General features: G+C 41.2%; 1 protein-coding gene across 2 annotated transcripts in view; it reads left to right on the forward strand.

Annotated features, from left to right (window-relative positions):
• The window catches only part of GAK (cyclin G associated kinase), a 78,966-nt gene extending 68,005 nt beyond the window's left edge, over window positions 1-10,961 (forward strand). For both annotated transcript variants that reach the window (XM_026712759.2, XM_026712760.2), the window contains 6 exons: window positions 1,765-1,887; window positions 3,817-3,936; window positions 6,340-6,576; window positions 8,293-8,441; window positions 9,069-9,245; window positions 10,249-10,961. In XM_026712759.2, coding sequence (XP_026568544.1) covers window positions 1,765-1,887; window positions 3,817-3,936; window positions 6,340-6,576; window positions 8,293-8,441; window positions 9,069-9,245; window positions 10,249-10,350 — 908 coding nt within the window. In that variant the 3' untranslated portion in view covers window positions 10,351-10,961. The remainder of the gene's footprint in view (window positions 1-1,764; window positions 1,888-3,816; window positions 3,937-6,339; window positions 6,577-8,292; window positions 8,442-9,068; window positions 9,246-10,248) is intronic.
• Window positions 10,962-14,026: the final 3,065 nt, after the last annotated feature.

A 14,026-nucleotide genomic window follows, 5' to 3' on the forward strand; every position in this document is an offset into this window, starting at 1 on the left:
GACTTTTCTAGCTAATTAAGAGATGTTAAACATGGATCTGAGGCAAGCTTAAATCTGATGTCATGCCAAACTTGTATCTTATTTTGAGGAAATCTCAACTGCCATCTTTAGTTACAGAATTAAAGGATCTTCTGAGTGCAGAAGACATCTGTTTGTACAGTAGCAACTAGAAGTTTGACAGTTGAGGCTAATAATATAGACATAATGCCTGGTGTTTTGTAGAATCTGATATCTGCCTGTGTTAACAACAAACAGCAGTTCAGTTATTTATACTTTTATTTTTGTCTTTGAGTCAGTTTTGACGCCTGGTTTTTGATCCCTCCCGGAGAAGTTCCAGCAATTTTTTTGGCAATGTTTTTTTCTGAATTGGCTTCCTAGGGGTGAGAGAGTGTAACTAGCCCAAGGTCACCCAACTGGCTTTGGATCTAAGGCAGGATTAGAACTCGGTTTCCCAGTTTCTACCTTAATTCCTTCACCAAACTGGTTACATCTTTTACAAGTGTTGTATAAAACGTTTGAGTAATGCCAGTTTAGCAGACATTTTAACCGTTATCGTGAGCAGGAGTTTTCATATGTTAATGGGCATTGAAGTCTACAGTTCCTGAAGTGGCTGAGACTGAGAAATGTTCCATCGGAAGGCTTGCAAGGCCTGACTTCCTTATTTTCAGGGTTGCTGTTTTAATAACGAAAGAATTCTGCTAGATCAGGGATCAGTCTAATAAAGTGGCACCTTGTCATATTTCTCCTGGATGCTTGCAAGCACTATATGAAGACACATGCCTACCTCCTTTTTTGTTTGTTGTTTGTTCCTTATCCCGCTCCTGTTCATCCTTCTTTATTCATAATTCACTCTCCGGTTTGATACAGCAGTTAATACCAGTTTGGGGACTTTGGAGCCAAGCCGATAATGTGTGTGCTTTGGGATGGGGGAGAATCGGGGCTTCGTGTCCTCATTCAGAGATGACCTTTTCCTGCATGGCCTTTGGAGGAACCCAGCTAATCCTTTCCTCCTTGAATGCCTTGACCAGGATTCAGGTGTCGTTAGAAAAAATTAGCTCATTGCTGCTCACCGTATATGAGATTTTGACCCTTCCAGGCAGTGAAAATATTAGGGGAGTTTTTTTCTTTCTCAGCACCTGTACAAATAGATGGAGAGGAACGGTGCCAGTTGGGTTCAAAATCTAAAGGAGAAAAATCTGATGTCCTAACTGTATTTTCAGAGTAATTGCAATAGCACTTAGACTTATATAGTGCTTTATAGGACACTCTAAGCAGTTTACAGAGTCAGCATATTGCGCGTATGGGTCTCATTTTACCGACTTTGGAAGGATGGGAAGGCTGAGTCGATATTGAGCCGGTCAGATTGAACTGCTGGTAGTTGGCAGAATTAGTCTGCAATAATAACTCGGAGTGGTGCGATGGCCTAGAGGTGGAGCTCTCACCTCACAATCAGGAGGCTGTGAGTTCGATCCTAGGTAGAGGCAGATATTTCTCTCTCTTGGCACTGTGAGAATATATCTGCTGAATATAACTCTGCACTGGCAACAGGAAGGGCATCCGGCCAGTAAACTCTCTGCTAGCTCTATTCAGTTGTCCAGATTCCACCCCACAAGGGATTATGAAGAGATTAAAAGAAGATGATGAATGCATTTTAACCACTGCACCAGCTCTGCAGGATCTGCAGATCTGCAGGATGTTAAAATTTATACAAATTTTTGCATGCCTTTACCCTAACGTATGGATTCTGATTTTACGTCCTTTTAGGCAATTTGGCCCCAGAACCACCTAAAATAACTTCCTCAGCAAGCCAGCCAGACCTTTTAGGTGGCTGGGATTCTTGGACTGACAGCACTGTCCCAACAGCGCCTAAGAAATCAACTTTGGAAGGTATGGTATGAGGCTGTCGCTTGCATTTTTAGCCGCTAAAAGCAAGTAGGCAAAGCTAATAACAGAGCGAGATAGTGCTGCGAGACCTGACAGCTTTATAATGCAGTGCCTTTAAAATATATCTGCAAGAAACCCTTGGCTATATGGCCAGTTTGGCTTTTGTTTTCGAAAAGCAATAGCAAAAGACAGCAAGGTTTAACATTTGCAATTGCTAACCTGCCATTCTGCTCCAATTTGTAGAATATGTTCAGACCTAAATGGTGGTTGCGTAATAAAAGGAGAATTGGCAACAGCCTTTACCCAGAGTTGTATATGTTTTAGAACTGAAAATGAAACTTCATTATATCTGGATGGGGAAAATTTCAGGCATAAGCAGTCAGGGTCAATTGGCGATCTTGGTCCATATCTTACACCCTGCCAAGTTTGCGTTCTGGCACTCTTTCTCATTGTGGCCTTAATAAAAGATGGGGGATTTTTGGGGGGCGTGGAGGAACTGCTGCTGCAATTTCAAGATAAAACCAGCAGCATGCAGGAAAAACAAAGATGAAGCATGACATCTTATTTTGGTCATTAAGGGAAATTAGAATGAAATGAATCGAACAGTATAGTGTCATGCATAGTCAATAAGACGTTGGTTTCTACAGCTTCCTTACCTTGCATCATAAAAAGAATAAACTGAGCAATTGCCCTTGTGAAGAAGCATCTCCGTTAATCTCTCGATGTAAGGAAGCAAATTAATCCGATGTGCCAATCGGATTTGTTCAATGTCAATCAAACCTTACACAAGCAAGATTCTTTCGGAACTGAGATGCTTTACTCTCTGGCTTGTCTTTTCCCTTCTCCCGCGTTATTAAAAATGGTTTGTTTTTCGCCAATAATACCAATTTGCTACCAGAATTGCTTCTACAGCAATCATGAATTAATGGATCTCATAACATTACAGTGCGTCTCTGCTTCTGGATGCTACAGGGGGATTTGGGGAATTGTAGTCTTTTCACAAAAATGAGTCCTGATAACAATTCTGGTTTTGTTATTCTTTTTTATACAAAGAATTGGGACACACAGAAATAAATGCACATCAACTTTCTGAATTAAAACCTTCACTCACACACACATACATGCATCTCTATATACCAGTTTCAGCTGAGATTACATTTAAGTTTCCTAAGGTTGAAGGTGGCACAGCTATTGTTCATGCTATCCGAGGAATTGCTTGCAGGACAGCAGTTTCCATACACTTACTAACTTCCAAGATTTGGGCAATGCTACCGCAATACTTTTCTCATATATTTACATGTGGGAGCTATCTGTTGTTGGGAATACTGTGTCTTGTTTTGATTACCCTGTTCTGACTTTATAAAAACATCCATTCTGATGCTTTTTGACATGCTACCATGTACTAGAAAGGTTCTTCTGGTTTTGGAGCTGAGCCTGTCGATCACAAAGGCCGGCAGTTTGGCGGTTCGAATCCCTAGCACTGCGTAACGGAGTGAGCTCCCGTTACTTGTCCCAGCTCCTGCCAACCTAGCAGTTCGAAAGCATGTAAAAATGCAAGTAGAAAAATAGGGACCACTTTGGTGGGAAGGTCATTCATTCAGTGTGCCTTCGGTGTGTAGTCATGCCAGTCTCTCTGTCTGTCTCTCTGTCTGTCTCTCTGTCTCTGTCTCTCTCCCTCCCTCCCTCCCTCCCTCTTCCTCTGCATGCTTGTTTGTATACTAAGTATCCTCCAATATATTCAATCTGATAACTGCCTATTAACACGGATTGCAATAATGGCAACAATCCAACATACTTACAGACTGGGGGGGAAACTATGGAAAAGCCAAGTGAATGCTGGCTGCGGTTGGAAAAGGTATATCAAACAGGCCCCCAAATGAATAGTTACTGTTAAAAAAATAATAACAAGTGTTTGCATTTACCACCACACAGCTCCAGCTTTCACAACCGGAGGGCCAGCGAGTGGCTCCTTGGGTCATTCCTCCAATCAAGCAAAATCACAGAACCTTGACCCTTTTGCTGACCTTGCAAACTTGAGGAGTGGCCTTCCAGGTAAGCGTTGGTATAAAACTAATGAAAGGCCGTAGTCATTAACTCATCACTCGTTTTTATTTTAAGGGTACTTTTTCCCATTTGACTTCAGCCACCTGCCGCTTTCAGCCACCCTGCCGCCACCCACCCCGCCGTCCGGCTGCTATGGTTTGTAGCCTTCAGTCTGATTCTCTTCCAGAGGAGTTTTCCCTGGCTCTGTGAAACAATTTGGTGCTGTTGTTTTTCATCCTTAGCTGCTCCTTTGAGGCCCATCTTTGCCCTTTAGTTTCAAAAAAAATGGAGAGCTGAGTCTGGCCCACCTTTTGAACTCGGAATCCATGCGGAAGGTACAGAGAAGGTCAATCTGACAGACCAGTGGGACAGACCTGAAATGGAGTTTGAAGAGAGAGCAGCCTGACCTGTGTCATTGTGGCTGCTTGACAGGTGAACAGAGCCTTTTGAAAAGCAATTGGATGAAAGCCCTCCGGACTCCTCTGTCAAACTATGCAGGCCGACTTACGCCAGGAGTCAGCATGGTAACGTCTCTAAAAAGGCCACAGAATCAACGGCGTACAGCGGTAGTCCTCAACTTACAACCACGGTTTTACAAAATTTATGTGGCTAAGCAAGATGTGAGTTTTGCCCTGTTTTATGGCCTTTCTCGCCACAGCTGTTAAGTGAATCACTGCAGTTGTTAAGTTAGTCACACGTTTGTTAAGTGAACCTGGTTTCCCCATTGACTTTGCTTGTCAGAAGGTCGCAAAAGGGGATCACGTGGACGCTGCCATCGTCATAAATGTGAGTCAGTTGCCAAGCGTCTGAATTATGATCATGTGATCATGAGGATGCAATGGTTCGTAAGTGTGAAAAACGGTCATAACATAAGTTGCTTTTTGCAGTGCCGTTGTAACTTTGAATGATCACTAAATAAACTGTTGTAAGTCAAGGACTACTCGCCACTGAGGTCCCCAGAACAAGGTCTTTGTCCTACTTGTTCATATTTCAGGAAAATTTTGGAACAAATCCAGCGGATCTCGAGGAGATACAAAAAGAATTGCCTCTCCAAATAACTCTGACTGTCAGAAGAATTGGGGCTGGATTATTAGATGAGCAATTCCTGCACAGAAAGCCTTTTTTGTGTGTGTGCATCGTTTAATTTAATCTTTACTTACTAGTTATTACATTTGTATCCTGCCAGCTCAGCACAGGACTCCTGATGGTTTCATTATTAGACTGTTGTTTTCTTCGTGCAACTGTGCATTTTTCTTTTCTGAAAAAAGTAATAAAAATATAATACTATTATTCCGTGAGGGTGGGTGACTGCCATTTTTCAGGTGCTTTGAACAGCAGCTCTCACATTCCTTTACCATTGGCCTTGTGGGCTGAGGCTGATGAAGCTATAGTCCAAAAACCTCATTGGCTACCCCTACTTCTAAATATGCTGTCTCAATTGGTACATGTGCAACCCTCACGTACAAAAATCTGATGCCAGTGATAAGTCATCCTTCATTTTGAAAAATGAATACCCTTTCTTTATTCTTTTGTATTCAGGCAACTTAACAATTTCCCAAATACGGCCATTCATTTTGGGCATGACTTTGTTCAATTTCTTGTTGGGGTGGCTGATGGTATTGAAGATTGTATTCACAAGCAGGTGTGATGTCAGTAGCTTCTCCCAATTTGAGCTCCTCTGTTTTCCCTTCCCTTCCCTTCCCTTCCCTTCCCTCTCATGGAAAGAAAGTTTATATGCTTTCCACCATTTAACTTAGGTTGAAAGATCAGCACTAAGAGTTACTGCAAGCCTTTACCTTGTGTCTGTCCAGGCTAGCTTAGACCACAGGTAGTCCTTGGTCTGCAACCATTCATTTAGTAACTCTTTGAAGTTACAACAGGACTGGAAAAAAGCGACACATGACTGTTTTTCACGCTTACAACCATTACAGCATCCTCATTGTCACATCTTCAAAATGAGGATGCTTTGCATCTGGTTCATATTTACGAGGGTCACAGTGTCCCAGGGTCATGTAATCCCTGTGATGATCTTTTGACAGGCAATGTCAATGGCAAAGCCACTTACCAACTGTGTGACTAACTTAACAATTGCAGGAGTTCACTTAACCATTGCAACAAGAAAGGTCATAAAATGGGTATAGTATAAATTTTGGGCTCGGTCGTGATTGTAAGTTGAGGATTACCTGTATAGCATATCAGTACAGTGCAGTCACTGATATTTGCAGTTTGGAGTATTGAAAGATCCTGCCACCCTTTTTACTAATGATTCTGGCTTGGGGTGCTGCTTGTTGAATTACGTTTAAGAACACCCTTCTTACCACCAACGTTGCAATAGGGTTGCTCTTGGAAAGGTTTCCCTTCTGACTCGAGCATAATTTAGTTCATGAAAGTGTCCAATTGTTTCTTATCTAGGAACATCTAGTGGAGGCTTCTCAGCTGGCAGTTTTGCGGCCAAGTCAGCTCAAAAATCAGCGGGGACTCAGTGGCAGACAAGCAAGCCACAAACCACTGGCACTTCATGGCAACCGCCACCCCAGCCCAAACCTCCGGAACAAGCCAAGTTGGGCACACAACCCAAACCCAACTACACTGTGAATTTCAGTGTAATCGGAGGGCGGGAGGAGAGAGGCATCCGAGCCCCTGGCTTTGGTGAGTATGTGACATCAGACTTGCATTGGCCTGTAATGGTTTACCATACACATTTTCAACGGCCCCATTAATTTTAAGGGGACAGGTTTTTCTGACTATCTAACTGAGACAGCACAGTTAAATTCCTGATTCCAAGATTTTTTTTTTTAAGTCGTTCACATAGTCAAAATGAAGTATCCCTTGAAATAGAGCATGCCCACTTCCAAATTTCTCCATTTCCTCGCTCTCTTTTTAATTTACATCAGAGTGAGCAGCCCTCACTGTAGGGCTGAATGGGATCTGCTTGGCCTCCACACCAGGGCAAGTTTGCTCCATGCTTCTGTATGGTAAAATGGAAGTGAGTGGATGTGACAACTTTTTAGATTTTTTTTTTAATGCCTCCCCTCCCCCCTCTGTGTGTGTGTCTGCGTGTGTAATAAGTTGTCTGTACCGATGCTAATGTTATATTTTGTGTTTCTGTTATGTTCTTGTGAGCTGCTCAAAGTGGTTCTGGATTTGGAAGTTAAATCTAATTAAATAAAAAATCTGATTGACTGTACAAGGTGGGCTGGGAGTTATGTCTATGTCCAGGAAGGCAATTCTAGCACAATCAAATTGATTTATGTAGCTCTCCAGCTTTCACAATTTAAGGAGTGTGCATCTAAATTTAGGAACATTCCTTCGTTTTTCTTTTCATTAAAAATGGCTGTATTTAACCAATTGGAAGAGGCTCTTATGTTTGTCCAGGAAACTGGTGAGTTGGGGGTAATTTAGATAATTGCCTACCGAAAGTATAAGGGATAATCTTCATCTCCATTATCTTGGGCGGAGGTAAGGCCAGGAGGGTAGATGCATATAGGGTCTTTCCTGACCAGTAGATTGAAACTTTTTTCTTTGGCTGGGAATTCTTCCATCACCCTTCACCCTTGCTCAACGTTGGAGAGGGTTGCTGAGAGTTGTAATTCGACAATACCTGGAGTACTGTAGGTTGTTTATTCCTGCTTTAACAGAGGACCAAGGAGCTCTCTGCTTCAGAGCACATCTTCCCTAATGGTTGATCCAAGGCCACCTAATCATTCTCTGAATATAATAAAGGGTTGAAACTTGCTATTGCACCAATTTATAGATCTCTTACACTGCCAATGTGAGAGCTGTAGACTAGGGGTGTCAAACTCGCGTCGTCATGGCATCATCACGTGATGTATCGTGGCTTTTTCCCCCTTCACTAAACCGGGCGTGGGTGTGGCCAGCGCATGACGGATACGGGCCACGGGTCGCGAGCTTGACAGCATTGGTGTAGACTGAGAGAAGAAAATGAATAGGAATGTTTACTTACCTCATGCTACCTAATCATTGTGTGGCTATGATGAAATTCTTGAACCAAGATTTTCTCAGATCTCACCATTAATTTCTGGGCTATGTTGAGATTCTTAACTGGAAACATGTAAATAACAAACTGATTGAATTGACTTGTAACATCTAGTGGCCTTATAAGGAAGATAGCAGTCTAGTAAACCATCGGTTTTTCCCTTAGTCTGCATCAAGGGAACACATTAATTCAGGAATAATCCCTGTTGAAAAAAGTTGGATTTGTTTCTGAGCAAGGAGATGTAACCATTTCCTGAAAGATAGTGGCTCAGCAATGACCAACAGGAGTAATGGATAACAAATCTGTCATTTCTGTGTAAATTTTCTATCAACAGGAAAATGCCTAGCTTCTTTTTTCTTCTTTGCCAGGACACAAACCCAAAGTTTCAGAAAATGACTTTGAAGACCTTTTGTCAAATCAAGGCTTTTCAGCAAAGTTTGACAGAAAAGGACCCAAGACCATTGCTGAGATGAGAAAGCAAGAACTATCTAAAGATATGGACCCTCTAAAATTAAAGGTTTGTAGCATATATGCTGAACATTTTGCCTTGCTTCAGATTCTTGCTGTGTTTTTGACCAAGTTTTTGTACACAGTGCAAAAAGAATTTGCAATAGAAGAGGCAAGGCTACAAAATAAAGTGCCATAGGAAGAAAGGTGGATGCCTTGGTGGGCATAAATAAGAGATCTCAGGTTCTGTTTTTGGAATTTTCAGTTAAAAGGAAGTCAAGTAGCAGAGCCAGAAAAGATCCTAAAAAGCATCCCTATCAATATCAGAAATATCTATTGCAAGACAAGGGACTGAGAGTGTAACCTGTCGAGGATTTGCACAGTTGGGATTGATCGCCAATAGGTGCATTGATAGGAAAAACAAATGGGTAAAAGCTTCTGTATATTAAGAAGTGGTGAATTTAAGTGGAGATTAGCTCACTGCTATAATAGTTAAGCAGAAACAGTTGTGAACTCATCACGAGCAAAGTAGGTCAGTGGCTGTTAGAAAGAGTGCATTAAATGTCATGAAATATGGACATTGTCAGATAACAAATATTGCTACCGGTAGCAATAAAAAGAAACATATTGTGTCAATTATATATTGTGCAACATTTGGCTTATGCGAATTCCCATTCCTTCCCTTTTCTTCTGCCAGCTTCTAGACTGGATTGATGGAAAAGAGAGGAATATAAGAGCATTATTATCTACTCTTCACACTGTGCTTTGGGAAGGTGAAACCAAATGGAAGCCAGTTGGGATGGCAGACCTGGTTACCCCTGACCAGGTCAAAAAGTACTATAGAAAAGCAGTGCTTGTCGTTCATCCAGATAAGGTGAGTGCTTGGTAAATACTCACAAACAGATACAGGAACATTATTCACACGGATGCTAATTACAGGTAGACCTTCGCTTACAACTGGTTGTTTAATGGCCCTCTTCAAAAAAGGTACCAATGACTCATTTTTTAATTATGACTGCCAGCCCCCCATGCATACATACAGCTGTTGTCAAAAGTTAAACTGCATCACACACTCTGATAACTATCATTGCTTTGGGTGTGCAGTGTTTAAAAACAAGCCTAGTTTGCTGCCACAGAAACAATATATAGGGGATCGTGGAAGGGCTTCATCAAATCTTCCTAGTTTATGGAATATGCATAAAGGGAGGGGAGTTGCTGTCACCTTTCTTGGGGTAGTTGCTTCAGGGAACAAGGTTTTTGATTATAAGTAGGCCTCGACTGAAGAACCTTAAGAGAACCTGCCCATTCCAACCTCCCCAACCCAGATGTAAATGCCAGTTTTTGGCAAAAATGCCATATAGGTGGGCTAGTTGCCAAGGGCCCAAAATGTGGTCGGTGGGGGGGGGGGGCAACTGTCAGAACTTTGCAACTGGATCATAAGTAACTTTGGGAGGGGTGTCTGTCTTTACTTCAAGGACTACATGCTGACTGTAAATAAGTCAAGGACTACAGTACCTGCTAACTATTTCTGGAACAGGAAGGGGAAATCATTCAGATAGTTTGTCCTCAGTGGCACGTGGTTCCATATTGACATCTGAACTCAAAATCATTCTTATTCTTCTCCAATGGGCAATTGGTTGATCATGTCCCGCTGAGAAAAAACCCAGTTCAGAGCTCATTCAGTGCACTTATCCTTCTTTGAAAAACATAAGAATTGTGAATAGAGGAACTCAGTGTGCAGATAGTAATATTACTGCAGATTTCTTCTTAACTCCAGAAATAAAGCTAATTGCTTGTGTTGGAAGTTAAGTTTGCTCGCTTTTGCGGTTGAACAGTTGCACTGTAATTCAGTTGTTTGTTTGTTTGTTTGTTTACAGGCTACGGGGCAGCCTTATGAGCACTATGCCAAAATGATCTTCATGGAGCTGAACGACGCGTGGTCAGAATTTGAAAACCAAGGCTCAAAATCCCTTTTTTAACAGAAGGTCCCTCTCGCAAGGGAATTGATTTCAAAATGCATTGGCAGCAAAACTGAATCTCGCGTGCTGTAGTGTAACCTCCTTAGTTGGAGGAGGGAAGCGAAACAACTTTCCCTGTTCTTGCACAATTTAAAACTGTACACGCAGCCACACAAGTGTGTATTGTAGGAGATAAAATGTGAAACTTCGCAAAGATGGCATTCCCATCAGTGCTGGGAAGTTTGTGTGGTGGAAGTGGCAAGTTTCAGGCTATGTTAGAGAAGGTTGAATGCACCAGTAATTCTAATAATGGCTGCTGGCGTGAGCAAAATTTTGCTAGTGGGAACATCATCTGTTTCGAATCTTGATTATTATTTTTTTTAATTTTCCATTTGAAAAACACAAAACCTCAATTTGCATTTCTGTTTTATTTCCCATGCAGTGTTTGTGATCCTCCACCCCCTTTTGTTCCTTGTTTGCCTTATTTAAGTGCTTTTGTGACCCTATAGTCTGTGAGTTCGCTCGACATCATTTTTTTTCTCGTTTCTGTTAGAGGTGTACATTTTTCTTCTGTATTTTATGTAATCCTTCCAATGATCATTCTGTAAATAATTAAAATAGTTTTCTGACAACACCTGTGTTCCTTACACTGCATCAACAGTTACTTAGCCAAAAGCTGTTCCAATTGGATAAAGAAGTTGGCTTGGACAAATCTTGTGTTTGTACTACTTCCTTTTTTAAAAAAAAACAAACAAATTTGTAAACTATAAACAAAGAAGCAGAGCTCAAGGGCTGGGTAGTCTTGCCTTATTTATAATATTGTTGGAGGCAAGACAGTTAATGTTAAGATGTTCAACCAGAAAGATAGTGCTTGTGACTTCTTCCTCTTGGCTGCACTGGGTGATCAACATGCAATTTGCAGGCAGGTTGACACATGCACAGATGGAAACAGAAGTCCGTTCGATTACTGTTTTGGTTTGCATTTGATGAAATTGCGTAAATTGGCCATTTTGAAGGAATTTGCATACTTTTGCTAGCCATTGCTAACTTTTGTTCATTATTTATGAAGTCTGCAGAGTCTGGAGGTTTGCATGTGCCCTGTTCAAGGCTATCAATATGTATGATTAAATAGATGGATAGATAGACAGATATTACTTTAAAGACAATCCCTCCTACTTGATGTGTCCTTTAGAACACTTGGTTCTAAAACTGGGGAGAAAAATTCACTTTTGGGTGTAGCTGAATACTGTAATGTAGTTCAACGTTGTATCAGATTAGCAGCCTGCTCAATCAACATTTGGTCTCCGAGCTGCATTAGTAACTCCCAGTAGAGAGTTTAGTTTGCCATTCAAATTTATTCACTGTTTTATGGTATTATGGATTGTTTTGTCTGGTTAGGTGACCGCTGAGGTGAAGCTTGGCATAATCACTGAAGGGCTGTTTTATTTGTCAGCAACTCCTGAACAAATTTAACTCAAAAGTGCTGTGTCTTTTTCCCTTTAGAGAGCCAACTCTATTTTGGGGGAAAAGAAGGGCAGAAGTGTTGATAAGAGGTCCTATTTTTTTTATAAAAAAAAAACCCTCCAAGTTGTCAACCAGAGAAAGATATACAAAGTCAAAATAAGAAAGTATGAAAAAGTTTGAAATTCTCACAACTACTTGAAACCCTTTTCTTCCCTGAAGAAAATGCAATTGGCTTGCAGAAGTGGCTTTTAGAGATGATCATATTAGGCTGAAAACCCTAATGTATAAGGCAGGGACAAGGGGACGTAGGGCCCTTTCTGTGCGGTTTGGATTATTGTTTTGAAACCTCTTGCACCATTGGCTATGTTAGGTAAGGCTGATGGAAGTTGTAGTTCAGCAACATTTAGAGCATCCAACTCATTGGGAAATTTCTGTAAATCTGTAAAAATTAGGAATAAAATGCAGAATTAGAGTAAAAGAAAGCCCTCCTGTAAATTCCTGTACTTCTAAATAGAGCTGCTTGCAACTTAATCTTTAATAGCAGGAAATACTTTGTGCAGCCATTTTTAAAGAAAGGCAGGATAAATTCAGAGTTGATGATTTCGGGTTTTGGTGTTTTTTTTTTGCCAAATAGATACTTTGCTGCTTTACTTCACTCTCTAAGTTGAGAGGTGTTGGTACCAATATGATACACCAACGTTATAGTTGCCCTGGTTTGGTGTTCCAGAAACCCCAGCTTGATTTCTTGGGGGGGAATGGTTGAAAGTGGGGCAATGCAATTCCTGTAAGTAATTGCCAGATTATAGAGCACAAGCTGTCTCTTATTCTTAGTATATCTATTGCTGCTAATTGTGTACAGTCTAGGCCAGGGGTCTCCAACCTTGACAACTTTAAGACTTGTGGACTTCAATTCCCAGAATTCCTCAGCCAGCTTTGCTTTGCTGGCTGAGGAATTCTGGGAGTTGAAGTCCATCCAGGGGTCTAGGCCATTCCTAAAACACAAAGACAGGTCTAGTGGGAGTCAAGAACATCTGCCTCCCCTTAATTGCTACTCTGGGCCTGTACCAGAATTAATCTAGAAAAAGGACCCGAAGCCCTGTGATTTTCTGCTCTATACTGGTGACAGATTTTATATACATTCAGCACTACAAATTAATCTGCTGACTAATGTACTTATAGGATGTTTTGGTCAAATCTCAACAGGTATTTTAGTCATAACACAGAGTTGCATTAGATTCAAAGGGCTTTTGTCCTTTTTGAATTTTTTCATAAGAAACTTATGTGGGATGTTTTGGTGCTCTCTTGTTGGAAAAAAACTTTGCTTCTTAGCCTGCCATTCAAAATACACTTCTATGCCCGGGTCATCCCCTACCATAAGACATAGTAAAAACCCATGTCCTCCTGGGAATTCTTTTATGGGCAGATGCCAGTGACATAGGAGGGAAAATCTATATGTTCTATCCAGGGAAGGGACCCAATTTAAGGTCTCAGGACACTATTGGAAAGGATGGAAGTACATTTCTACTTTCTTTCTCCCCCTCAGAAATTCAGTCAGGAGTAACTAACTTAGCACTAAAAATGTTATTGAGTGACACTTAGCTATAAGCCACCTTCAGCTCAGTGGAACTTCCAATATGTTTTCAGATGTGCCTTTAAGACTAAGAACTGCAAACATCTCAGCATAATCCATGCCAGCTAAAACTTCAGCTTTTATGACTCTTCCAGGACCTTTTTGGGGATGCAGCATCCCCTTTAATATGCATTCCTTCTGACCACAAAGCGGTAAAATGGTTGTACATAGACAACCATTTCTTTCTATCTTTCAAGAGGGCAAATATTCAAGTTATATAAAGAGAATACAGATCACTTAGCTTACTGTTCTAAGATCCTTCATTTCTCCCTTATAAGGTTACGATAGGCCAGGCATGAGCTAACTCTGTCTCCTAGCTGATTGCACTGAGCCTGTCAAAGCTGCTTAGCTTAGCTCCGCCCCTGATGCTGACCACTCCCCAGCTTTCGACTCAATCCTCAGCCAGGACGGACATAGTGATCAGAAAGTGATTATCATACTCCGAAAGTCTGATTCCTTGCAAATTAGTTCTTTAAATTAAGCTGCTGTGATCTCCAGAGAGAGAGAGACCATTTTATAAATATTTGAAATAACAATTTGCTGTAGTTCTGTCCATGTTGATGGTCCTTTTAGTATAAAACATAAGGGGGGGGAAAAAGCCAT

This window comes from Pseudonaja textilis, chromosome 2 (genome assembly GCF_049901715.1).
Source record: "Pseudonaja textilis isolate UNSWEBS1 chromosome 2, rPseTex1.2, whole genome shotgun sequence".
Taxonomy (NCBI): Eukaryota; Metazoa; Chordata; class Lepidosauria; order Squamata; family Elapidae; genus Pseudonaja; species Pseudonaja textilis.